The sequence below is a fragment of the Nilaparvata lugens genome, chromosome 8 (assembly GCF_014356525.2).
Source record: "Nilaparvata lugens isolate BPH chromosome 8, ASM1435652v1, whole genome shotgun sequence".
In the NCBI taxonomy this organism is placed as follows: Eukaryota; Metazoa; Arthropoda; class Insecta; order Hemiptera; family Delphacidae; genus Nilaparvata; species Nilaparvata lugens.
This window is the reverse complement of record NC_052511.1, coordinates 23,930,783-23,957,061: the sequence shown is the minus strand read 5'-3', so window position 1 is coordinate 23,957,061 and position 26,279 is coordinate 23,930,783. Positions and strand designations below refer to the sequence as shown.

At 34.4% G+C, this 26,279-nt stretch overlaps 1 protein-coding gene across 3 annotated transcripts in view; it reads left to right on the top strand.

Annotated features, from left to right (window-relative positions):
• Positions 1–26,279, top strand: part of LOC111055270 (putative mediator of RNA polymerase II transcription subunit 26) — a 190,787-nt gene that overhangs the window by 83,531 nt on the left and 80,977 nt on the right. For all 3 annotated transcript variants that reach the window (XM_039434314.1, XM_039434311.1, XM_039434312.1), the window contains exon 3: positions 8,002–8,125. In XM_039434314.1, coding sequence (XP_039290248.1) covers positions 8,002–8,125 — 124 coding nt within the window. The remainder of the gene's footprint in view (positions 1–8,001; positions 8,126–26,279) is intronic.

The following is a 26,279-nucleotide window of genomic DNA, read 5'->3' as shown; positions in this document are numbered from 1 at the left end:
GAGGAAGATGGAAGGAAAAAAAATGAAAAAAAAATTCAATGAGATTCAATTGATCCTCAAAAAATTGAGGATCAAGTAGAGAAGAAGGAAAAGAAAAATAAGAATGAGAGATGAGTTGAGGTTGATGAAGAATATGAGGAACAGAAGAAGAAGAAAAATAAGAATGAGAGATGAGTTGAGGTTGATGAAGAATATGAGGAACAGAAGAATATGAGGGGGAAAAATCAGAAGAAGAATATTGTGAATATCAATACGAAGCAGATGAAAACGAAAAGAAGATCAAGATGAAGTAGAATAAAAAAGTGACCAGAACATTGAACACACAACAGAGAACATTCAGTGCCTTCTTGATCTTTGAAAGTTCACCGGTTAGGATCCATGACCGTAACTGACATTTTCCTCCTCATTCTCTTCCTCCATCGTCTCCTCTTCCTCTTCCTTCTCCCCGTACTCTACCACTTGTGTATTACACATACACACCCACCCACAAGAAAACAAATGCAAGAGACAATCTGCAGAATATAATTCGATATGGGACAGAGCTTAAACAGAATTTCTGTGTCACATATTTGAAGAAGGAGAAGGAAGCTGCATCAAGGTAGAAAGAAGCAAGTTGGAAGGAAAAAAAGACGAAGATAAGAATGATGATAGTGTTGAAGAGAAAAAAGAAGGGATGAGATTCTGGGAGAAGAGGGAGTATCAAGAGAAGTTTCACTGCAAATAGAAAGACTTCAATGAATCTTTGATAACACTTTCTATATTATAGAGATTCACTTCAAGATTCTCTCAGCTTTCCTTTGCATGCTCTCCATTCAACAATGCTGACAGAAGTGAAATTCAAGATAGAAGTTTGTGATTCCAAATGAAATATTCTCAATATGAATCTATTTGTGTTTGGAGTGGATTATGGATCAACCACTTATAAACTTCAATTAGGATTATATTCCTAGGATAGTAAAAAGTTGAACTTCGCCTATTACATTTTTTCCCTTGAAGGGCTGAAAATGTTATCTTGTAATATAAATAAAATATTGGTTCATTTATTTATTAGTTTATAGACAACAAACTGTATAATAGAAATATGAGATCATACAACAGGTTTACGCCCAAAATTGCATTAATTTAAAGCTCTTATTGATCAAGATGCCATGTTCTTGGACTAAATTCTTGATGGCCATTTCGCCTTTTGCCGTCCAAGCGATGTCATACTCGGTAGAAGCGGAAGGATGAGATGTGGAACGGAGTAAAAATACATGCTCTTGGACTAAATTGTAGTTCAATTATGAAAACAGTTATGCTCAATTAGGATTCCTATTCCTATCACATTCAAACTAAGTTATGGGTTATGATTATGGATTCACTTTTACAAGTGATTAATGCAAAATGAGTATCATTTTCATGAATGATTTATCATTATCAGTTAAGGTGAAAATTGTATATGTCTCTAGTGTCTATTATTCTACTCGGAAAAGCTCTTCACCAATTATGAGATTGTCTCTAGCACGCGATAGTTGTCTTTTTCAACTTTTCGCCCTCTCTCCTGCTCTTCCTTTTCTTCTGTCTCTCTTCCCTTTTTCCCCATATTTTTCTTCTCTTTCGTGCATTACTTTTCAAATATCTTATCGTAAACTCAGTCACCCTTTAATTTTTGACAATCTCAGCATTTTGATCAATCCCTTAACCCCCTCCTCTTCGTCCCTTCTTGTTCCCCTTTCTCTTCAATCTCACCCCACAATTCTCACTCTTCCTTATTCTAATATACTTACTCTCCCTCTTACGTTCACGCCCAAAAGAAATAATTCACCTCTCTTTGTGAACAGTAATTGGTATTATTTATCTGATTCCTTTCTTAGCTATACCTCTATTTTCTCTTTTTTCGTTCGGCTTCTTTTCTCCTGTTTCACTTCCTTTCTTTTGATTTTGCTTTCAAGTAGCACTGGAAGGGGTTGTATTACTAGAAGTGGGTGGTGGCAATTTATGCAGTGATCAAGTTACAAGGTCCCTCTTTATTCTGCTGTTATCTTTTTTATTGCCCCTTTCCCTCTTGATTCGCTTTCTGCTAATCGATCTTGAGTTGAGGGTGGAATGCGGAAATCCCTATAAAACTTATCTGCACTGTCAGTCTTCTAATCCCTTGGTTTTCGAGGGTATAAGATTTCCTTATTCTTGACTACAAGATTAACAAAGTCTGATAGGATTGAGCTCCTGTTTAGAGTTTATTGTTCCATGAGAATACTTTTGAAAAATCTAGATTTCACACCAGATCTAGATTTCTAGTTGTCACACCAATATGAATCACTATAAAACCACAATCTTTAAAATCGTGTGATGTTCATGAAATGTGTTCATGAACAAATCAATTCTCAATAACTAAATAAATAAATGAACAATACCTAAACATCAAATCCTAATGAATTGAATATGAATGGATCAATAAATGAGCTTAGAGCACCAGAATTTTTACTGTAATTGGATCCTTTTGAATGTTAGTTGGATGACCTATCGAGTTGATAGTCTGTCATTGGCTGAGATAAGTCATCCCCGTCGTAGTTCATTCACAACTCTACTATAGGAAGAGTCAGCATCCATGTCGCTTTGTCCAATCAGATGGCGAGAATCAGATACAGAAAATGGTTGCCTCGATTCTGGAAGACAAGGTCCATATTGAATTGAAACTTATCCATTCATTCAACCAAATTACCACTTTTTGGTTTTAAGTAGTGAAGATTAAGGTTCTATCGTTGTCATACTCCATATAGAGTACAAGTATTATTTTAATAACTATCAAATCATATAAGGTGCATACAGATATACGCGCCGCAAACATGAGCAATTCACTTTTTATCAGCTGATTATATCTTTTTTTTTACAGAAACAGTAAGATACAGATATAAAAAGCTTGGCATCAGCTGATTAAAAGTGAACTGCTCATGTTCGCGGCGCGTAAATCTGTACGCACCTTTAGATATCGGAATTGTATTATCGAAATATTAGAAAAATGCATGACGTGTTTTGAATAAATTAATTGCTTGAATTTACTTGTAACTAGTTACTTCAACCACACACGATTTTTAATAGATTCTGATTTCACCCTTTGACAACTAATGGGAATGCACATTTAAAATGTAATAAAAACCTTCTGTACAGTATTCATGTTTTGAAAAAGAAGTTGAACAATAATTATTTCTGACAGAAAGATCAAGATTTCTACATATAATTCACATGTGTGTTTTGGCATTAAACAGCGTTTTATTACTTTCTGCCATGATTTTAGTGTAGCAAATGACTGTACTATCAACGGTTGATCTCTGCTTAAATATCTGACCAGCGATCAGGTACTTGGCGGCTGTTAATTGAGGGTGAAGGGTTTTGTTTGTTGTTAGTTAGTGCAGAATATACTAGATTGCGTGCGGTGATATTATGATAAGAGTTTGTTATGGGGTTGTTTTTGTCCACATGAGTTTCTTCATAGTGAGATTCAATGCAAACTGTCAGCATTCCTCTTAACGTACACCAGTTCTCTCCATTCAACTAATGCTGTTAGGCCTGGTTATAAGTTAATGTCACTATAATTCGTTTGAATGCCAACTCACTGCCCTCTCAACTCAACTCACGCGAATGCTGGCTATTATTGTACTACAGATGTAGCCTAGTTGATAAAATGGTCGAGAAATGGCAATGTTTTGAGAAATTGATAAAAGAAACTGATTGTGTAATACTGTACTTAAAAAGAATGATGTGTTGTATTTGAAATATGCGAGAGACTTATTCATGTAATGATTATATATTTACAGCTCTTGCATGAATCACATTTTGAATATCCAGTGAATTTCAAACAATAAGTGAACCAAACAAATTTCAATGTTTTTCATATGACTATTGACCGAAAAAGGATGAAGGAAGAAATATTGCCACCTTTATAAACAATAAAACAACCCTTTCCGATCCCATCAACCTGTTGCATCGTCTACCTTCAGGTAGAAAACACAGTTGGACCCACCAGAGACTTCAAAGCCGACCAATCTGAGTATGAACATTGACGGCATTATTATGAACATTAATACACTGGCACAGACTAAGTTTTGTCAAGTCTACTAATTGTGTAGTGAGATTCTCGCAGTCAGCATTCCTTATAAATTACACGATTACCTGACATTCGAACAATGCTGACATTTTGAAGTTATCTCTCCATAGTACTTCGGAGTGTTCATTTTAAAATGATAGTTCAAATAACCACATTCAATTTCCCTATCCCACATTATTGTTCACTATTGCATTAGGTTGATTGTGGCAGTATCATTACTATTCTTCTTGCAATCGTGAGACCCAACTTGCAATATAATTGAACTGCTCTCTAACAATGGTCTCTATATCTCTATATCACAGGATAATCCTCTTTCCTATTAATTTAGCCTCGTAAATCTGTCTGCAAGTCTCCTAGCAGTCATTTAAACGCGACTATATTGTCATTATGCTACATTGTTGCAGCTCAGTTCCATTATGTAGCCTACCTCTTCCAATTGGGAAAGTTTCATTTGAAACACTTGACAGTCCATTATAATGGAGTCTGTTTTATGGTGCTATCAAGTGAGATTCACGTAGGAATTGTCAGCAATACTTATAAATAAGATCTATGCTTCTCATTCAATCAATGCTGACATGAATTTCACCATTGTGATCGCACAAAGTGTGGCTGATTCTGTATGCAATGTTGTAAAGTTGATGGTGAAGTTCATTGTGATGATACAATAAGTTCTAAGTATTGCTCATTTGGAATGTTATGTTGCGAAAGTAGATTCAAAACTGTCATTGTAATCATAGAATGTGCTCAGTGAATAGCTATTTTGTATGCAATGTCATAGAAGTTGATGGTTGTGCTGAAGTGTAATTGAGATTGTTAAAGTTAATCATTGTTAATGTTCGAAGCGTAAGCAATCGAAGGCCTACATCAACTTGGAGCTGAAATATTTTGTAACTTTTAGTGTGTTTCAGATCCAAATGTGTAATAAATAAATGTGGATCTTATAATAGATAACCAAACTATCCATAGTATTGATACTCTCTGGTTGGATAGTCTGTGAGGTATATGGGTTCTGATCTAGCATATGTTTATAGAGAGAAAGCAATGGTGGTGTTTTTCCAGGGCGACTATTTCCCTGTAGGGAAAATCCCATTCATCCCTTGAGACACACAATATTTCCCGTCCATCTTCATCAATAACTTTAACAGTAATAATATCTATTTGACTTCATTCCATATAATCTTTTTAATAGTATTCCAACATTTATCAGTATAGTATTTTTTCTTGCTAGAAAGCTAAGGCAAGCCTCGCAGACGTATGCAAAAGATTGTTAGAGATATCGTTTAGAAATATTGCATATGTCTCAGCATAGAGAAGTTTAATAATGTGTGGTATAGGCCTCGTGATTATGGTTAATATTTTATTTTACTTCTCCATGGTCTCACGTTCCTATCGCGTCTATACCGTGTATATGTGGTAATTATGTGGTACTGTAACTCCTTGGGATAAATATAGTTCTTCTAAGTAAATACGACCACATTTTTGTAGGAGCAGGAAAGCATTGGTTCATCTGAGTAGATTACTTTTTGTACGGTTTTTATGGTATGGAGGAGTCCTTTATGTTATCAATAACTGAGTTATCAGTATAAACTTTAGTGTCTGCCTACGAATGAACTATTCACTCTCTGTGATAATGAATACTTTGACAACGCAAACTCGTACTGATTGATCAAATTAAAATTTTATTTTCAAATCCGTGTTCAACTCATCTCTTTTCAGTGCATCAAATCAGCGAGCTATTTGTGTCGAAAACTAATCAAGTAGCGAAAACAATCAATTTCAGAACTCATTAAATTTGTATTTTCAGTCGTAAAAACGTGATCAAAGCTGATAATAGATGGTGGAATTTAATAACGTCGAGTGCTTCAAACTGTAATGAATAGCACTGACTACTGACGCTCACAGAGCTTCTGCTGTGTTAATTTACAAAAATCTCTTTCTCACATTATATCTCTCTCTGTCTCTCACTTAACTCTATCTCTCTCATCCACCAATTAGTAGTGACATTCTCTCATTCTCTGTTCTTTTTACAAATTAGTTTTAGCTCTACCTGTTGTGTGTACAGATTGAATTAATTGCTTTATTTCATTCGAAGAGAGTTTTTTTCGAGTGGGTGAGTGAGTGAGTAACAGCGAAGGGAAGGAGAGGGAATATGAAAATATACGGTAATCCCTTTCCTACTTGTTTTTATTAAATTAGTTTTTCTCTCTTCTGATCTTCTCAGATTCATATTTCTCTTCCTCTTCTACGACATCGCTTTTTCATTGCTTCATCGTGTTTTTTTCTCAATTTTCAGATCTTCTCATTTTCATTTTACACTATTAGGCTATTCTATCGTTTTTTCCTATTTTTATCTTCTCAGTCTTATCTCACACTTTACATTATTCTATCGTTCTTTTTTCAATTTTCAGATCTTCTCAGTCTCATCTAACACTTTTCATTATTCTACCTCTGATCACTCATTTCAAACTCATCTTATCCTTCTCTCCTTCTTCGCCATTTTCCTTCTTCTCATCCGTTATTTTTCATTCTCACTTTTCCTCTCCTCTATCTTCTGTATTTTTTCATTGTCCTTCTCCTCCTTCTCTACTTTTCCCCTTCTCTTCTTAATCATGCTATGCTAAACCATATACCGTAATTCAACTCCAGTCACCTACTCCACAAACCTAAAAGTCAAAACCCTCTTTAATCAACAGGCCTTACTTGATTTTCAGGTTTCACTGATTCTGATTGAAAGAACATTTGCGAATGTGTGCGTCTGTGGATGAATAAGATAGTGAGTGTATGAATGAGTGAGTGAATAACGGAGCAAACGAGTGCGGAAGTCCGTAAATGAGGAGTAGAAGTGTGTGGAAGTCATTTGGGACTTGTGCACCTCTTTTGGCCCGAAACTGAGGCCCTTTAGCCTAATTGCGCCAAGCCTCTCATTTTCTACTCTCTTTCACTTTTCTTTGAAGTCTTCTCAGTTTTATTTCCATCCCTTTAATGCTCCTTCATCTACCTTATACATAATTTATTTACAGTAGATTCATTTTGGTTGTATATTTTTTCTTAAATTCCAAGTGTCACAGAATTTTATCACATATTTGAAGCACATTATGTTCAATCAATTTTCTTGCCCAATAATTTGTGTCTACTGCTCTTCTCGGATCATTCAGTCTGTATTGTAATATCATTCGGATAAAAAATATCCAAATATAATAATTGCTATTTTACTTGATTTCAATAATATAGCCTACTCCTATGTTATTGCTTTATTCATGTACACTGCTATTTCTGACCAATTTTACAATAATTCCATTTGTTTTTACTCACAATCTAGGCAACACAGCATGAAATTCAATATTTGATGAGAGTCTTCTCTGATTTTTACTTGATACTCAACTATTTGGTATGTCTCCCAGTCAAGGTGCGTACAAACTTATGCGCCACAAACACACGCATTTCACTTCCAATCAGCTAATAATAATATGCTCATTATATCTGTATATTATTGTTTTCGTACAAATGCATATATTATAAGAATAGCATCAGCTGATGAAATGTGAAATGCGTGTGTTCGTGATGCATAAGTCTGCACGCAACTTTATTTGTTTTTTATTAATCATAAAATATTGACCAAAATACATCGACTTTGTCGAATTAATTTTTTTTAAATCACTTATATCACTAAATCAGTCTTAATAAATATAAATATAGAATTAACAAGTCCTTTAAAACATAGTTTACAAGTCAGGTTTTAAGTAAGAAAATTAAGCCCAAGCAACACGATGTCAATCCCAATTCCATGCACATTACTTGCTTCTATATATCTATTTCATGTGTTTTTTTTACTTTTCATGCTTCAAATCAATTCACTTATTACTTACAAAATAACTCACTGAATAGTGCTAATTTTGTATGTTTGTTTTGTGTTTCAGCCCGAGCAACACGGCACTGCGCTCTCTGGAGCAGGTGAAAACCTACCTGCAGACGCAGGGCACGTGTAAATGCGGTCTGGAGTGTCCGCTCAACTGCGATATTGTATTCAACTTCGATCCAAAGGTCAGTTTTCCATGCATTTATTTGGTTCACATTCACTACAATTGTTATATTTTGCAGTGTAGCATCATCATTTCAACACTGAACTTCCATGAGTAGCCTAGGTACAGACTGTTGTGAATGTGAAATTTCCATTCTATACTAGCTTTAATTTTTCAGTAAGTTGAAGAAGGATTCTGTTCCACATAGAAGAAATTTTATACTGAATGATGTTGTAGTAAGTATTTGAATGATAGGTACATTTATGGGCATTTATATCAAATAAGATTATTTTTATAGGCATTCAAATCAAATAAGATAGTTTATTCACTCGAAACATACAAAATATAGTAAAAGTGAACAAGTTAACACTCACATTACGTTTGGACAATTCTCCATAAGATATTAGCAGCATAAGAGGAACCGTAATTTATTACTTTTTCATTTCACTACATTGAATTCTGTGAATTTGTCAAAAACATTCTTGACTTATCTAGCCATTACGGAATGAAAATTTGTAGTTGAGTATCATTCTGAACTTTCAATTTGATCCAATTTGCATAATTAATGAATTCAATGTAGCATTTAGTATCTGTAACAATAGACGCCTATTTTCAACCCTTCTTCTCCTGATCATCACTAAAATCAAAACAAGTCAATCTGACTAACTTGAAGATATTTAGAAATGAAGGTGGATCTGATGAAATCATTGAATGGCTTGATTCAGCAGTATCATGATGGTTTTTTACCTACTGAATTTTATTAATAAGCCTATCGCGAAATGAAAATAGGGGAACTGGGCGAATCATCCAATTTCGAAAAACCATGACTCGTGTGAGTCAATGATGATGAATCAGCGGCATTCAGTGAATTGTGCATTTGGCATGATTAAAAGGGAAAACACAAGGTTTCCCCCTTTTAAAGGGATAACACTATTCAGGGTCAGGGGTCACAAGAGCGAGCAAAAGTCAATGCTATGAATCATGATGACTGTTTCCCCTCTTTTTATGCCTCTTACTTCTTTTATTACTTGATGATCTTCCCCTTTTTCTGATCACTCTGACTTTTCTATTACTGGATCGTTTCCCTCTTCTCTTTGGATCCCACTTTTAGTTCTGAATCATGTTCTCTCTCTTTATCTTTCCAACTTGTCGTCTATTAGTGGATTATGTTTTATTCTTCTTCATCGACGTAGTATATTACACCACAGTATTGCAGGATGAGGCTCCCATCTTTTCTATCATTCAGAGTTTTTCTCTTGCTTCCAATTGTGAAATCTAGAAGCAGACAGTGCACAGACGAGAAGTGAGAGTAGTCAGGAAGAGAAATGGAAGTAGTGCTGAAAGAGAGAGTGGAGGGGTAGAAGATGAAGGAGGTGAAAGATTGTGAGGGAGAAGGATGAATTGAAAAGAGATGAGAGTCTATATCTGCTTTCAGAGGGGTTGGTTTCCTTTTTCAGTTGAAATTAATAAAGCAAAGAAGGTGTGCAGACCCGGAAAGACAAATGAAAAGCAGGAAATGAAACTGAAGAGGGTGATCAGGGAGAAATAGCAGATGAACTGTAGTGGATGTCAGAAATGTAGCAATTGGAGGAAAAATGAAAATGGTGGAGGGAGAAGAAAGATGATTGAGAGATAGCGAGAACTGGTGGTAGGAAATGAACATGAAGTTGAAAAGAAAATGATAAAGGATCATGCTAAGAAGATGAAAAAAAGGGGGGGTTTTGTCACGAACTTGATTGGAGGTGGAAAGCTGGAAAAGCAAAACAACAAGAACCAACAAGATAAAAACCACGAGGCAAATTTCAAAATTAAGTAATAGTGATATAACAAGATTGTGAAAGAAAGGAGAAACAAGTGATGAAAGAACGATGAGTCGGAAAAGATGAAGAAGAAGAAGAAGAAAAGAAGAAGAAGAAGAAGCTTATCCAAGCAGGGGAAAAATAAGTAGTGGAAAGGAAGAGAAAAAGAAGAAATGAGTAGGAGACTCTAAGGGGTGTGCATGGGAGTGAAACGCGAACATAGTAGGGTAAAAGTACACTTGTATGCAGTATTTGCATGTCGTCTGCGTAAAACGAAGGCTAGTTGGTTTACTTAGATTGTAGGCGTGTGAGGGCTGCTAAGTAAGTCCGACTTGCATGTTTGACTTGACTGGGTGACGCAGTCAAGTCACTCACCCTTTTCTCTTTACCTTCTCTCCTTTTCTACCTCCCTTCCCGCTATCTATCATCTCGTTTTCTCTTTTGCATTCTCCCTCTTTACTCCCCGTGTTTTACCACCTACACTTATGACTCACTCACTCTATCAACTCCACTGTTTGAACCTCCCTTATGAGAGTTTCCATATGCAGTTCTTGTTGGCTTGGAATAAACAGGGCAGCCTGCTCGTTAAACCCTATTAAATGAGTGTATGTTGAATTGCTTAAAAACACTAAAACACAGTTGTGTGTGTTTTTAATATGGTGGAGATTGCTGAGTGTAACTTTGGAACGAGTCTAAAGGTAGAGTTTTGATGAGGATAAAATGCTATAAGTGGGGAAGGAGATGTTCTATTAAGCTTTCGTTGAAATATTAAAGTTCTATTAAGCTTTCGTTGGAATAAATAAATATAATCTGTGCAGTCAATAACTAAGTAAAAACAATAGTTTTTATAATTTTTAAATTTCTTGTCTCATCTAAACTTAAATGTAGGAAATCACTGAATAGCTAGGAGGAATAAGACGCTTCGAAGGCTCTCTGACAATTTATGGGCAAATAAGGATCAAGTTTGTTCATGTATTCAAACATTCTTCCATAAAATTGTTTCATAGTTAATTGTTGATGACTCCATTATATGTTTAGTATTGAACTATTTTATCTACAATAGTATTTTTGTCCATATGAAATAATTTATTTCTTCATCTATGAAAATAGATGTAGGGATTTCATTAATAAGTATTCTATCAGTCCGTTATTGAATATCTCATAACCAAAGTTGAAGAATATCTTAATAAGATTGGTCCACCACTATGCCATTAACTGAAAAATTAATAAAACAAAAATTAATAATGTTCTTTTCCTCAATTACCATTTATACAACTTACATCACCATTCTTTCATCAAACGATCTTGTTCGAATAGAATGATTCAGAAATACCAGCAATGATTCACAATAATTCTATTGTTTTCGCATAATTTTTGTTTGTGCAGTTATTAAATGCTACAAGGTTAATGCGATTCTGATGACAGTAAATAATTTCTTGTTTCCTTTTCGTGTGCGACCATCCGATCTGATGACTGTTTCAGAGATTCAGCTCAAACTGTCATCTTTCCTCATATATAATATTAATGCTTCCCATTCAATCACTGCTGACAGTTTGAAGAAAATCTTACTATAGTAGTTGACATCTTGTCGATCTGTTTTTGATTGCAGTAATTGATCGATACAGCTCGTTGAACAGCTGATATGAAAATAATCGACGTTTAATGAAATCGACGGTTAGATAGTTTATTTGGCAACTTTTAATGAAAAGAAGTTTGTTCATTGTTTCACGATCTACTAATTTTTTAGTCGTTACCTTAGTCACCATTTTATGCTAAGTTACATGCTTGTTGTAATAGCTTGTAATTTCTTACATCTTATCTCCATAGATCTTGGGAAAACAATCTCAAAATGTGGTTTGTCCTTGAAAACAGAAGAATAAGGTGAGAGAGCACGAAGGTTGATAGCACGAAGGAATGGGAAAATGGAAAAACAAAAGTATCATACACAGTAGTAAAGAATGAACACATGGGCAAGGAGTTTTCCCCTGTAAAGCGGAATATGGGTGATGATTATCTAGAAGAAGAAGGAGAAGGGAAAGAAGAAGTAGAAGATACATTAAAATTTGAAGACGAAGTTGAAGGTGTGAATCGATAACGGTGAAAGGGTCATCTTGGACCGGTTTTTATTTTTGGAGGCTCTTTCGTAGGAGGGAAAGGACAGACGAATAAGAAAGAGGAGAGGGTGAAGGAGAAACAATTCATCCAAATGCTCCTGAAGGCTGGGTTCATATAGAGCAAAGGAGAGAGAACGAGAGAGGAATACGAGAGGTGATCATGAGGAATTTGAAGCTCAGCGCCACTATCAAAAACTCTATTCAAGCCGAAAGAAAAAAATCACGAAAGAAAGAACTTGGAACTAGGAAGTTGTGAGTTGAGATGCGAGCGTGGTCAAAAAAGATGAATCGTAGGATGAAAGCGACAACTGAGAAGAGGGGTGAAGAGAAAATAGTGGAAAGAAGAAAAAGAGAGAAAAACTGCCTGGAGCGTCTCTCCTAAAACGTTGTCGTAATAAACGATACTCATCACTGGGCCTATAACGGCTGCCGGACTCATAAAACAAAACGTTATCATAAACTGTTTTTGTGTTTGGGCATTCTCCTGCTAGCTGGAAGGTACCGTTAAAAAATGGAGAGAACACTTTGGACTCTCGTAAACTTGGTGACGGATAAGCATCTCTCCACTGAGATTCACTTCATACAGTCAGCATTCGTTGAATGGAAAGCATTGGTGTTATTTTTAAAGATTGATGACAGTTGAAAGCAAAGCTTACAGTAGAATAGTCAGCTGTAGATTTGTAGTAATATGGAAGTCAGTTGTCAGTGGTCCTCCCGAGGTTTATTTATGCAATTTTGGTACAAAAACGTTGTAAATGTGGGTGAACGTGGGGAAATGTGCGTTACAAACGTTCAATGCGGATAGAGAGTTGGTAGGAGATAGTATCAAAGAGTTATATTATCTTCTATTGTATTTCAAATCTTGAATTTCATTGACCAAAAAACACCTGGAAACAACAATACTCATAATCACTTATCATTGACGTACATCTCATATTTATTGATAATTATTATTATTAGTATTTTACTGGAATTGATGTATTATGTTACACGTGACAGTAAAACTCTAATATCAAATCTCTCCAGTGATTGATTATTAGCGTTACTTTTTTCTTGAATCTCATTACGATCGGGAGTTATGAAGGGGATCAGATTGGGGTTGTATTATCAGAAGTATTGCTGGAAACTGTTACTATTTTAGTCATCGAGTACGGGCATGTTAAATTAGATTAAAAATAAATTTGTTGTATCCGGTTTTAGTGTTTCAGGATACTGAGATAATTTATATTTCAATTCAAAATTATACCAAGGATGAGAACACTGAGTTGTTGTCAAAATATCACTTATTTATTTAAAAAATCACAAACATGTTTCAACACCAATGGTGCCATATATCCAGTGTGAGAATTACCAAGGAGTTGAAGTGCTAAACTTGAAGAGATTTCGGCTTTGAATCTACATAAGAGTTTCCATCCTTTTTTCTGCAAAATCCAAAAATAACCGCCATTAGCATACGTCATCTAGCAAAAACATCAAACAACAAGTGGTTTTTGCCTTTTAAAAGCGAGAAGAAATTTGAAAAAGAAAAAGAGACATAGAAGTTGGGAAAAAGAAGGATAAGAATATAAGGTGCGGCAATTTATTTAGTCGACAAATACTTTAGCAGCCAACCAATTACTGATATCATACAGTTACCGGTATGATATGTGTGGTGTGTGGTGATGGTGGAATAGAATGAGAGATAGAGTGGGGAATCATGTGATGAAAAGAGGAAAGAAGACGGAGAAAAACAAATCTGACAAGTTGTTTGCTTGTGTTGTTCCTTTTGGCCTGCCTTGCACATTTCAGGAGTGCCTCCTCCGACTCCGTATATGGTTGCTTACATTGTGAGTGTGTGGCTTCTTAGAAAGGGGGTGAAGAAGACGAAGTAGAAGAAGAAGATAAAATAAGAAGTAGAGGAAGAAGAAGAAGATGGAGGAGAAAAACTTTGTGACGAAAATGGAAGGAACCAACCACTTGTCATAAATTTGTTGATGCTGATGGAAAAAATTTCAAGAGGACAGGTAGTGACAATTTATTTGAAATAAAGATTGGAATTTGTTGGCAAGTAGAAACACTTTAGGTGTGTCTACTTGTTATCATTTTTAATAAGTGTTTTAGTTGACTTGGACTATGGTTTGAAAAATTATACATGGTATTTTTGTGGTGTAGCCATGTGATTTTGATTAGTGTTGTAATTTTTCTCCTACATACATCCCTTACATGAGTATTCAATTTCATTAAATTTCACTTCATTTCAGTTTCTAGTAGTCTTCTGTAGTTCTCTGTATACAATTTAACAACAAATTCAGTTTCAATGTAAGTAGGTATCTTCTTATGCAATTCAAACTCAATCTGCCACGTATGGCGTGATACAATGCAGTAGGAAAATTACAAATAGTGCATAGAATCCAACAGGAAAAGAGTTGTTTTGTTGAACGAGTACACTAATTGCAGACCAAGTTGAAAGTAAATAATGGCAAAATGTTATTATACTTGCCAGGAAAGTGTACGAAGCTGCTTGATTAAATTGGCCAGAACTGTTTTTAATTGCCGGTAATAGAGATATCAGTTGCAGCTAGCTGATGAATATAGTCTTCTTGCCTGTTTTATTAGTTATTTTTAGCCTCGTTCTCACTTAGTGAATAATAAGTGAGTGTCACGTCCTGGGTTCAATACCTGGTTCTTGAACAATTTTTTGGAAAGTAGCATACAACTACTATCAATGAGTTTGGGCTTGATTAATTCCATTGCCTAAAAAAATATGTATTTCGCTAAATTTAACTCCTTTTTTAGATTCTTTATGTATAAATCTTACATGAACCTCAAATTCTAATGCATTTAGAAAAGGAGCTTCATTATTCTGATTTTTCCTTGTAATATAATATCATCATAGAATAATCAATCTATGGCCATTCTCTGATATCACTCCATTCCACTGTTTGATGGCTTTTAATTTTGAAATAAGTCCACTGTTGACTTCGAATTCTTGTTTTCTTCTAGTTTCCTTTTCTACCGCCTTTTAGGATAGATGGTTTTCATTCAAGTCATCCCAGTATAATCTCAATATCAAATATGATATTGATTGTTTATTTTTGTTAATAATGATCAATACTATTTTTAATATAAGAAAATATGTATTTGAATGTTTTAAAAATATATTTCAAATTATTTATTATTCTTTTATTTTGAATTTTTTAAATAAATTTAATTTTCATGATAAAGATAATATATTTTCGTAGTTTATTATATTTCTGCATAGCCTACAACAATTTATAATTTGAAACGGTACGGGAATATGGAGTTATCCCCTTGTCTAATGAAAATAAGGATAGCAAACCAATAGTAATCACGTGTGACATCAAAACGTGGATTTCACTATAGGCTCTGATATTCTTCTAATGATTTATCCAAATCTTGTTATCTAATTTCTCTACTCATGATTTATTAGTCATCCATTTGTTTTATCTATTCAGTTGTATAATTTCATTGGATTTTATTCAATTTCATCATTCCTATTTCAATTTTTATCAATTCAGCCATTTATTTGTTCATCTATTCAATAATTGTATCATTTTCATATAATCCTATTCAATTTAATCAGATCTATTTCAATTTCTATCAGCAGTTTCATCAATGACAAATTTCCAGCTATATTCTTACTAGGGCTAATAAATTGAGTCTATAACATAATTGCATGTATCTTTGAACATCAGTCGTTATGTCTGTAATAACTTGTTTGAATATGCATAATTGCATACATCTTCGACCACCATCCAACCCTTATGTTATAATTTCCGGCACCCAAAGGCCCTAACCCCTAATTAAGCCCGTCCGTCACTCTCTTTGTTGTCTGTGTCATCGTCATAACAGGTGATAAACACCTGCTTTCTTTACTTTTGGAGCGTGCCAGACACCACTCTGTATAATATACACTTCAAAGAACCATGTACTCGTATATATGTATACAGTACATACATTACACAATACCGTTCAATTATTTTCGTTTCCCTCCAATATATTGTGAGATTCACTTGAAACTGTTAGCTTTGGTTGAATGTAACATGTTGGTGTTATTTTTAAGTATGTTGATACTGTAGTGGATCTTATTGTGCATTGAACCCTCTCAGTGTTATTATTGTGAGAGGAGTGATTTATTTTTAAGGAAGTTGTAAAGTATTGACAAAGAAGATGATTCAGAAATAATTGATTTTGGAGTTTGGAGGTTAGTTTAAAGGTGTGTTTTAGTGAGGAAAGTATATTTTGTACGAAAATGACATGATTAGCATTTGTTTAGTAGTTGTAGTATGAATTATTTCTCAATATGAACATAATGACTTGGTTTTTGAGAAATGTGAAAACAGGGAAAGAAACATGGCAACAACGCATTACTATCATTCCCACTGACTGTTGAACATAAATATCGCTATTGACCCCTTGGGATGGAGAACTCGCTCATGAACTGTTGCATTGTAATCTTTGAAACACGTAACTTTTAATTATACAGAGTTGATGAAAATTATGGAAACAGCTCAATATTTCTTTTGCAAAAATAATTTGACAGTAGGTTACATTGCGGATCCCATTTGAAATGAAAAATTACTCTGTCGCTTCATTATTTTTGCCCCTCCTAATCCAAATTCTTTTTTAAGAAGGTGTTCATGTGATATGATTTCTATACAGAGTTTCAAGAGAGAACTAATGACGAAAACCGCACATCGATATCTCAACCTGTATCAGTTTGTTGATGTAAAATTTGTGAATTGTGTTGAACATTAAACAGCTGGAATCATGTGTCAGCGCATGACGGTCTGTCTGTGTGATAGCTTCCAAATAGCCTCAGCTGATGGAATGATTGGAAAAGGTTTTGTAATTGCATGCAATGAGTTCTTGAGCTGACTGAATGATAAATCAAAACATTTTTTTACTTATGCACTTTCAATGTTATCTGTTTTATCCTGAAAAAGATCGAAGGAATAAGTCAATTTTGTGGTTCAACGAACTTGACCTGTATAATGGTTCGAAGAATAGGTGTTCAAAATTTAAAGCTGATCAATACTTTCTGAAGTTATTGTAAAAACATACAATCACATGGACAACGACTTTGGCCTTCCGTAAGTCAATCGTGAGGACTCGCTAACGCTCTTTCAATTACAAGATGTCTACCGAACACGTCACTTGTAAGCGTAAAAATTACCTCAACCAAATTCTTGTTCAAGATTGATAAAAATAAAAGGAGAAAGAATATGATGTAGAAGAAGAAGAAGAAGAAGAAGAATGTGTTCAATTTGCAATGGGCGTTGTCACACAGCGTGATAGCAACTCTACACTGATTGACTGTTCAGATTTGAATAATAGATCAGAGGTCCAGACAGTAGGAGTTGGCAGACAATTGTAGTCTATTCACTGCACAATATTGAACAATGAGCCATCTTTCTATTGTAGATGAGTTTTATTGTTTTTCAGTGTCATTCGAGGTCTTAGCTCAAGAGAAGGTTTTTTATCAAATGCAATTCAATTTCAGTTATGAGTTTATTTGTAATGTTGGAATTACTAAGGCTATTTGAGGTGTAATGCTGTTGAATCAATACAATCCTTACAATTTTCAAAACCTGTTGGTTCATTGAATAATATTAATGCCTAATACTAATATCGACTAGCTATTTTCCAAGAATAAATATAGACTTACTATTATCATAGTAACTTGAAATAGTATAAAAAACACATTATATTTTGAATATTCTTAGTCTTATTTGTTTCAGCGACAGCCTATCGAAATTTATCTACTTCATCAATCATTGATTGGATCATCCAAAAAATATCATGTTGAGGAGAGAAACAGGCATTGGTCTAAAATATCACACACTTTGAGAAATAGAGATTTAAAATTGAGGTTGTGAAATTGACAATTTGATGAAATAACTTTTTTATGGAATCGATCATTGAAAATTGAACAGGAAATTTGGAACTAGAAAGAATTGTGTAATTGAAATAAATCTTAATAAATGTCATGAATAGATGAATATTTAAGTAAGGGTAGGATTTCAAGGTGTGTGATTTTACAAGATGTGAAGTGTTGAAAAAATTGGGAATAAGGAGGAGGTATCTGGAGGGTAAGTGAATGAGGGTAGTAGAAGGTTTGGGGAGGTATTTGAACAGAGGAATAGAGTGGGGTAGGCGGCATGTTGAAAGCACCTACTGTATGTAGATTGTATTGAATTTGGGATTGCTAGGGACAAGAGTGTTATACTACAAAGTGCAGTTCGGTTGAGGTACATTATCAAAGGGTGCCACAACAGATATATTATGGGATATGGGACTTGAAAGTGGAAAAGGAAAGAAAGTGAGATTAAGGAACAGGAGGAGAAGTTGAAGAAGAATAAAGCAGAAAAAAGTTACTAAGAGAAGAAGATACGAAACTGTAGAAGAAGGAAACTGTGAAGAGAAAGAGTGGTGGAGGAGGAAAAGGAAAAGAAGGAGAAGGAGAGATCGATGTTATATAAAGTGTTATTGATGAGTTAATGAGTCTATGAAGTATGAAACGTTCTTTACTGATTTGCGATGTCACTATAGGCGGGATGCACACCGGAGAAACGCGTTTCGTGAAAAAAGTTTCAGGAAAAGTGAAACGAGAGTTGCTCGCAATCGACTGATAAGATTAAGCAGGGAACGTTTCTTTTGTATGCATGCGCGAGTGAAACGGATTGCATGAAACAAGTTTCATGAAAGAAGGCTTCACGTAATGCGTTTCTCCGGTGTACATCCCGCCATTAGTGGATGAAACCCAACAGTGGAGAATAAATGGAAGATGGAGACATTGGAAGGTGGAAACAAAAAGAATGAAAAAATCAGGAGAATTAAAAGAGAAATAGAATACAGTATGTTTCAAGCTAGGAGAATGATGTAAAGAAAAATAAGGAAATTGAGAAAAAGGGAGTAAATATTTTAAGAAAAAATAGGAAATTGAGAAAAAGGGAGTAAATAGATATTTTGAGAAAAAATAGGAAATTGAGAAAAAGGGAGTAAATAGAATTAGAAAGGAACAGTTACGGAGAATGTTGAAGAGTAAAAAATAATTTATGAAGGTTGGAAGCAGGAATATCTTATTCGAAGTGGGTGAAGAATGTCGCCGAATATAAAGAGAATGGGGAAATAAGATAGTATGCTGCAGGTGGAGTGATAGAAAGTGGAAAATACAAGAAAGGAGATGCTTGGGTAGGGTGAGCTGAGATTGAACGTATGTTTCGATTTGAATGGCAATTGAAACAGCAGTCGGTGTGTGTTTCTTACATTCAACCGAAATATTGAATGATTGATGAATTTATTCATGTGGCTGTAAAGAATACATGCAATATTTCTTTGCAATGAATATGTCTTGCGTGATGCAGATCACAGTTGTGTTAGAAAATATATGGATGCCAGTCAATTGGAATGTATTCAGTATTGGGGAAACATATTTCTCATTTCTATCTCTTCTTTCGAGAGGAGTTCAGAATATTACACATTCAGTCAATTTAGGATCGATTGCACTCAAATTGAACCAACTTGGAATTATGCATAAGCATTTTCCAATTTGTTGATTGACTCTCATGGCATTGGTTCCGCTATGTGACGTCATTTTACGACGTTTGAATTGAATAAACGTTTGTGCATTGGAGAAGATAATTGAATGAGCTCAAATTCCTTAGTGATATTTGCTTCATACTGTCAGCGTTATTCATAGATCATATCAGTGCACAGTGCTTCTCATTCAACCAATGCTGACATTTAAGAGTGAATCTCCCTCAGCACTTTTATAGAACTTTGTAATGTAGTTTGAAATGTGATATTGTGATAGTGAGTAGTAAGTAGCTTGAATGAGGAGAAGCATTCAATGGGATGAGTGAATGGGATGAGTGAATCTCATTACAGAGATCTAAGCATCAATAGTAAAAAATATAATCTCTAATACTAAAGAAACTAGTAGTTATAGTAATAGTAAAGAGTAAAAAGTAATAGTAAAGAAACTAGAGCATATAATAGTACAGAATTCTCCATCTCTTTATATCTATAATCTGTTGAATATTTTTTTTCTGTAACAATCTTATGAATTGAAAGCCATTCAATGAGTGCTAGTATTATTTATTGTATTTCAACTTCAACTTGAATAATTCTAGCTCCAACTCTTTATATAAAATTATTCTAATCACTTTAAAAATGTCATTCTGTAGAATGAATTAGATTCCATTTCTAGTTTACATCCGAGCATCTAACCAATCGATTTATGTAACAATAATGATATAATTGGTTATATAAGGTGTTTTCTGAGTGACTGACTGATCATTATCGTCTCAAAAACTGACAAAACGAGTTTGTTTTTTATGTTACTCAATCATCAACTGTAGTCGCTCCATTCCCTTCAAAACAATCGTTGAGTCTATCGACGATTAATATCGATACTATCAGATATCGACGATTTCAGTCAATGGTTGATAATAACTCTAGTACTACTGTAATATTTATCGTATCATCTCCTGCCATTCGTTGATACCCGCCATTTCAAAACTGTTATCGACCAAACTATAATTGCTATCGATTAATCAAAAGATCGATAATATTCTTATACTATCGATATACGATAGTTGACTTTTGAAAGAAATTAATGATGAATAGTATCTATTCCAACTACTCTAGAGTACTTTATTCCTTTACTTCTTCCGTGTTTCAACTATTATTATAATTATTCATGATGTTCCAATGTCTTCAACTAGTTTTGTTCTTTTGGATTGTTTTTTGTTGTGCAATGCTGTAAACAGAAGCGAGCGAGTGGAAAGTTTTAATTGGTGATAATTATTTGATATTATGTTTGTCAAACAAGTAAAGGCAAGAAACAAGTCATCAGGAGTCTATGAAGAATGAAGCGTTGTTAACTAATAATTTGTGCACTGAAAGATGAAGAAAGTTAAGGATTAGGAATTGAGGTGGAGGTGGATGAGTAATATCCAATGATGCAGGGAATGGGGATAACAATGTTGAAGTAGTGGAAGAGCTATCTCGTAGCTGGTTAGTTAGGGAAAGGCGATTCAGAATAACGAGAAAAAGGGATATAATAAAATTTAAGCATAAGTAAAAGTAACAAGAAATTTATCAAATGAGAAAGGGCGGAGTATGAAGGGAAAGAAGAAAGATAACCTAGAAATTGAATAGTAGGAAGTTGAGTATAAAAGGAAGAAACAAGAAAGGGATGGAGAGAGAGCAGCAGATTGAGAGTGAGATGAAAATGGAATTGGGTAGGAGATGGGAAACTATAACGAAATAATTTAAAGAAAAGGAGGTAAAGATTATGGTATTGATGAAGTTGAGACAATTATCGATGGAAGGAATGTAAAAGTAAGAAAATCGATGATTATGACAAATGTAGGAATGTAAGATGTAAGGAAAGTATGGAAAGCGGGGCAGCTATAGGAAAATGAATTATGGAAAGTGGAAAATTGAAGAGTAGACAATTAGATATAGGAGATAAAGATGGCAATTAGTTAGTAGGGTAGATGAGAAGTAAATGTTGAAGGAGATGAGCGAAACAGAAAAGCAAATATTCATTTAGTTGATATGAAGGAGACTGAGATGAAAAATTAGAGAAGAAGGGACAGAAGGCGCAGCAGAAGTACAGGAGGAATAAGTAGGAGATGACAAGCACAGCCATATGCCTCTCATTTCTGCTCATTTGAGCGTTTAGAAACGCTATTTTCAATTTTTTCAAGTCGCTGTTTTTTCGCTCCTTTTTTTTACGAAGTTTGTATAATATCAAAAGACATTTTACCGCGGCTATCATAATTAATAATAATGAGATGTTGATGACGACAAACTTGGCAACCGTACTAAACAAGCAAGTTCAACAAGTTCTGGCTTGTGTTAGTATTCTCATCTTCATCTTCTTATTTCTTCATATTTTTTTCTTCTTCTTATCCTTGATCATCTTCCTTCTCATCTTTTTCATGTGTTTTTTTCTTCTGTATCATTTCTTTCTTGAACTAAATACTATTACAGCACATGGACTTGATTAATGTTCTATAACAATCTGAAGCTGTTGGTCCTTTTTTCTGGTTATTGCAATCTGTTTATGCAATTTTTTGTGTGCTGTGTCTCTGGATATAAGCTGACACTGTTGGCGTTGCTAAATGTGGAAGAATTATTGGATTATGCCATCAACTTTCAAGGTCGGTCTCAAGAGCTGTTTTTATGAGGTGCTAATCTGAGTCTTGTTTGACATTAGAGTCTTATCTTATTAATCACTGCTGTTTTCCTCATAAACAATTACTTATGATTTACCCTATATGACTTCATTTCTTTTTGTAGAGTCTTTATGTAGTTTTTTCCTGGTTTTTGTGTTGAAGATTATTTTTTCATAGGTTTTTTAAACCATTTTTTAAACACACATGACATTTTTTCTTAGAATTGTAAAAATCTAACCTTTTGAGAAATTCATCAGAATTTATAATACCAATTGTAATCAATCCCATATTATGAATCTTATCATTACCAAAATTAGTGAGTGTCACTGTAAAAACAGTGTATAATGAGATTTACATCATACTGTCAGAATTGGTGGGTTGGGAAACCCACGTTTGCTGTTTATAAGGAACGTTTTTACTATTCATGAGGAATGCTGGCAATTTTAGAAATATCAAGTGTCTTCCACTTAGGTCTGGTCTCTAGGACATTTATTGAATCTAATGATCCATTAAACCTTCAGATTTAATATGGTGGTTCAGTGCTTCATTAGATTCAATAATGGATTCAGATTCAATGGTCCCTTCAGATTCAATGTAGATTCTATGGTTCATTATATTTAATAATAGATTCATATTTAATTTAGATCCAGTGGTCCATTAGATTTATTTTTGTCCTAGAAACCGGGCCCTAGAGAACTTAAATTTGATGTCCTCTTGGCGAAATCTAACAAGCAAATATAAACTTCAATAGAACAAGATTTGAAACATTTTGTGCAAATTTCAAAAGCATATTCTCCATCATTGTCACAAGACAGCCAGAAAAGAAGTTCAAATATTTGCAAGACAATTCACCTTGGAACTTAGTAAGAAGTAAAAAAATGTGTGAGAGTACTTAGACTAGTAAAATATTCGCATCTTTTTACTACTCCAGCTAGTCACTCAAACAAATGCACAAACAATTGTTTGGCTGCCAAAAGTGGCATCACTCTACTTATTCAGCCTTTTCATGTCACTTTCAAGAGCTGTTCCATTCTGCACAAAGAGCCGCACTCCATTGTTGCAGACAGCATTGAGAATATCACTTTGCAACCAGAATAGACGATGGAAAACTCCAATAGAATACGAAATGAGCCTGTATTTGTCAAGTGGAAAAATGAGCTGAAAGTTGTTCAGACTCAAGTATTAATAGTGAATCCCACTTTAGTGGCTATTTTCATGCGAAATTGTGTAGTCCTGCCCTGCAGTGAAACTGTGAAATTCACTTTATATTGTAAGTGTTCCTTGAAAATAACGCCAAAGGTTTCTATTCAAATGCTAACAGTTAGTAGTGATTGATTGATATCGATTGAATCACAGTAAAAGCCTGCAATTCCCTTGTTTCAATTCAAAATTTGTCTCCAACCAACGATTCAAACATGTATCTTGCGGGAGATATTCTTTACTATCATGTAGAGCCACTCGGTGGGTGATTCATGATTCATGGGAAACAATTGCTACATCTACATTATCAATTTGACAACATCAGTGTTCTGCCCTATGGCAGGTCCATGCATGATTCCTTTACTGTTTACCTATGGAATAGAATTTGAAAACAGCTATTTTTATTTTTCCGATTAAAGATAAATTAACTGTAGTGTTGGCGACCTTGCCCGTAGTGATATTTATTGTTTACAGCGAACTTCCATTATTGATTGGATGGGAGACATTGGTTTTATTTCTAAGGAATCCCGGCTGAATAAAGTGAACCTCACGATAGTGTATTCAGTATTTGCCAAGTCGGTATTGTTCGATCTTACACGTATTCAGATAAACATTTACTACTACAAACAAATTTTCATTGTCAAATACACACATGAACACAAACACAACAGACAAAGAGAGAGAAATCCTTTTCTAATATTCAGGAACTCAAATATAGATATTCACAAACATGAGACAACTACAAACTCATAGAAACAAATACATATACAGAACTCACAAACGAACACACACACAATCGAACAAATATTTTCACAAATACTAGCGAACAATCTCATCGTTGTGTGCTCAGTTGGTAGATGGTATCTTTTATGCCTGACAAAACAGCTAACAGCAAAAGAGCTGTGTTGCCATCATTTATGTCGGGTTGTTACTTTACGGAGTCTACTGGTGCTGCCTTTTGCTTCATTGTTGCTGCCTTGCTGAAAGAGCAGGAGAAGTAAAGTAGATTGAGGATGAAGGAAAGTGAAGAGGATGAAAAAAGGAGTAGAAAGAGGATTAGTATGAGGACGAAAAAAGAAGGTATGATGAGGAAGAGAAAGAGGAGAGATTAAGGAATGTGGAGGAAATGAAATTGAGCAGTAGTGATAGTAATGTGGAGATGGAAGGAGATGAAGTAGGAGGAGGAGGAGTAGAAGAAGAGAAGGGTGAAGGACAGGAAGAGGAGAAAGGATGTAAAGGAAATTAAGTTTAAGAGGATTGATGGAAATTTTAAAAGAGGGAGAGGAAAGAGAAGGAGACGAGGAGAAATAAAAAGAGAGGAGAGTGACAGAGAAGAGGAGAGGATAGATCGAGGAAATGTTGTGGAATTGAAGTTTGTTAGGAGGGTTAAATGTGAGGATAAACTGGGAGGAAGAAGAAGATGATGACGAATAAGAAAAGGAAAAGAGGGGAAAGTGATGAAGACGAAAAGGAGGAGTGTTGAAGGTAGAATATAATAGTAGGAACATGGAGAAAAAGATTGAGGTTGAACAGGAGTGAAGGATATGTGGAGAATAGCGATTGGTAGATCTTGTGTGTGATATTGTAGTACTGTAGTTGTATGATGCTAGTTGATATTGTAGCAAAATATAAATCAATAAAGAGATGGAAGATAGAAGCGCATATGAATCCAGGGGAAAGGTCAAAGAGGAAAGTGAATGAGTGAGGAAAAGGTTGATACTACATAATGATAACCTTGTTGTAAGGTATGTTGCAGTTGTGAATTTGTTGCCGTACTCTAGAATCTTTATTCTATCAAAGAAGGTAGGAGAAAGCAAGAAGTGAGAATCACTAGGAATAGGTGGAAAATGATTGGTGATACAACAATGGAATGTAATTTTGAGCCAATGTAATGTTTTTCTCAATATCCAATGATGCACTTCCAATTTTCTTCCTCTTCTTCTACCTTAGTTGTCTTATAGTACTGCTATGATTGGTAGTCTTCTTCTTCTCTTTTTCTTTTCTCTTCTCTGTATTCCTTTTTCTTCTTCATCATTATCATCATTCTTGTACCTTCTTATCTGTGTTGATAAAAACAGGTTAAAAGAGCAGGTAAAGTGAATAGGAAGAAAAAGAATGACAATACTTTATTCAATCTTTATTCATTCATTTATACAATCAATACATTATCGAAATGATAGGGAGAGGAAAAACAAGGTAACCTTGTGCTATTCCTCTCCCAAATTTAGATAACACATAGTCCGAAGTAGGTTGAGTCTTGTAGTTCTTCAATTCACAACATTTTCAGTCCTCAAGTATTTTCACATAGTAGATTTTCAAATTTAGATGCTTCAAAACTGAACATAGAAGAAATATTTCACAGTATTATAACTAAAATAGGAAATATTCACATATTAAAAATATAATATATAAATATTAAAAATACTGAATTTATATTCATATAAAAATGTATGTCTTTATATTTATTGTAAAAATGTATGGAAACTTGTAAAATGAATTGTAGGATGATTAAATTCAAAGATCAGTCTCGAATGAAATGGATGAGAAATTGCAGATTTCAGAATGAATTTGGTGAGAAGAGAGGCGAATGAAGGAGTGAAAAGTGTAAGAGGGGAAAAGAGCAGTAAGAGTAGTGAATAGCCAAAGAGGAGTAGGAGGTGCAACGAAGAAGAATAATGTGGAAATGAGTGATAGCAAAGTGAGAAGAAAACTAACTAGTAAAGTTGAGGAATGAGTTGGCAACTGCTGAATTTTTATGCAACGCTTTACTGTTTACCTATTATCTCTTTTTAACATCTGCCACATTGTTCAGTTTTCTATTGAATTTGTAAACGGTGAGAATCTCTTCGAACTGTTAGCAGTGGTTGAATGGA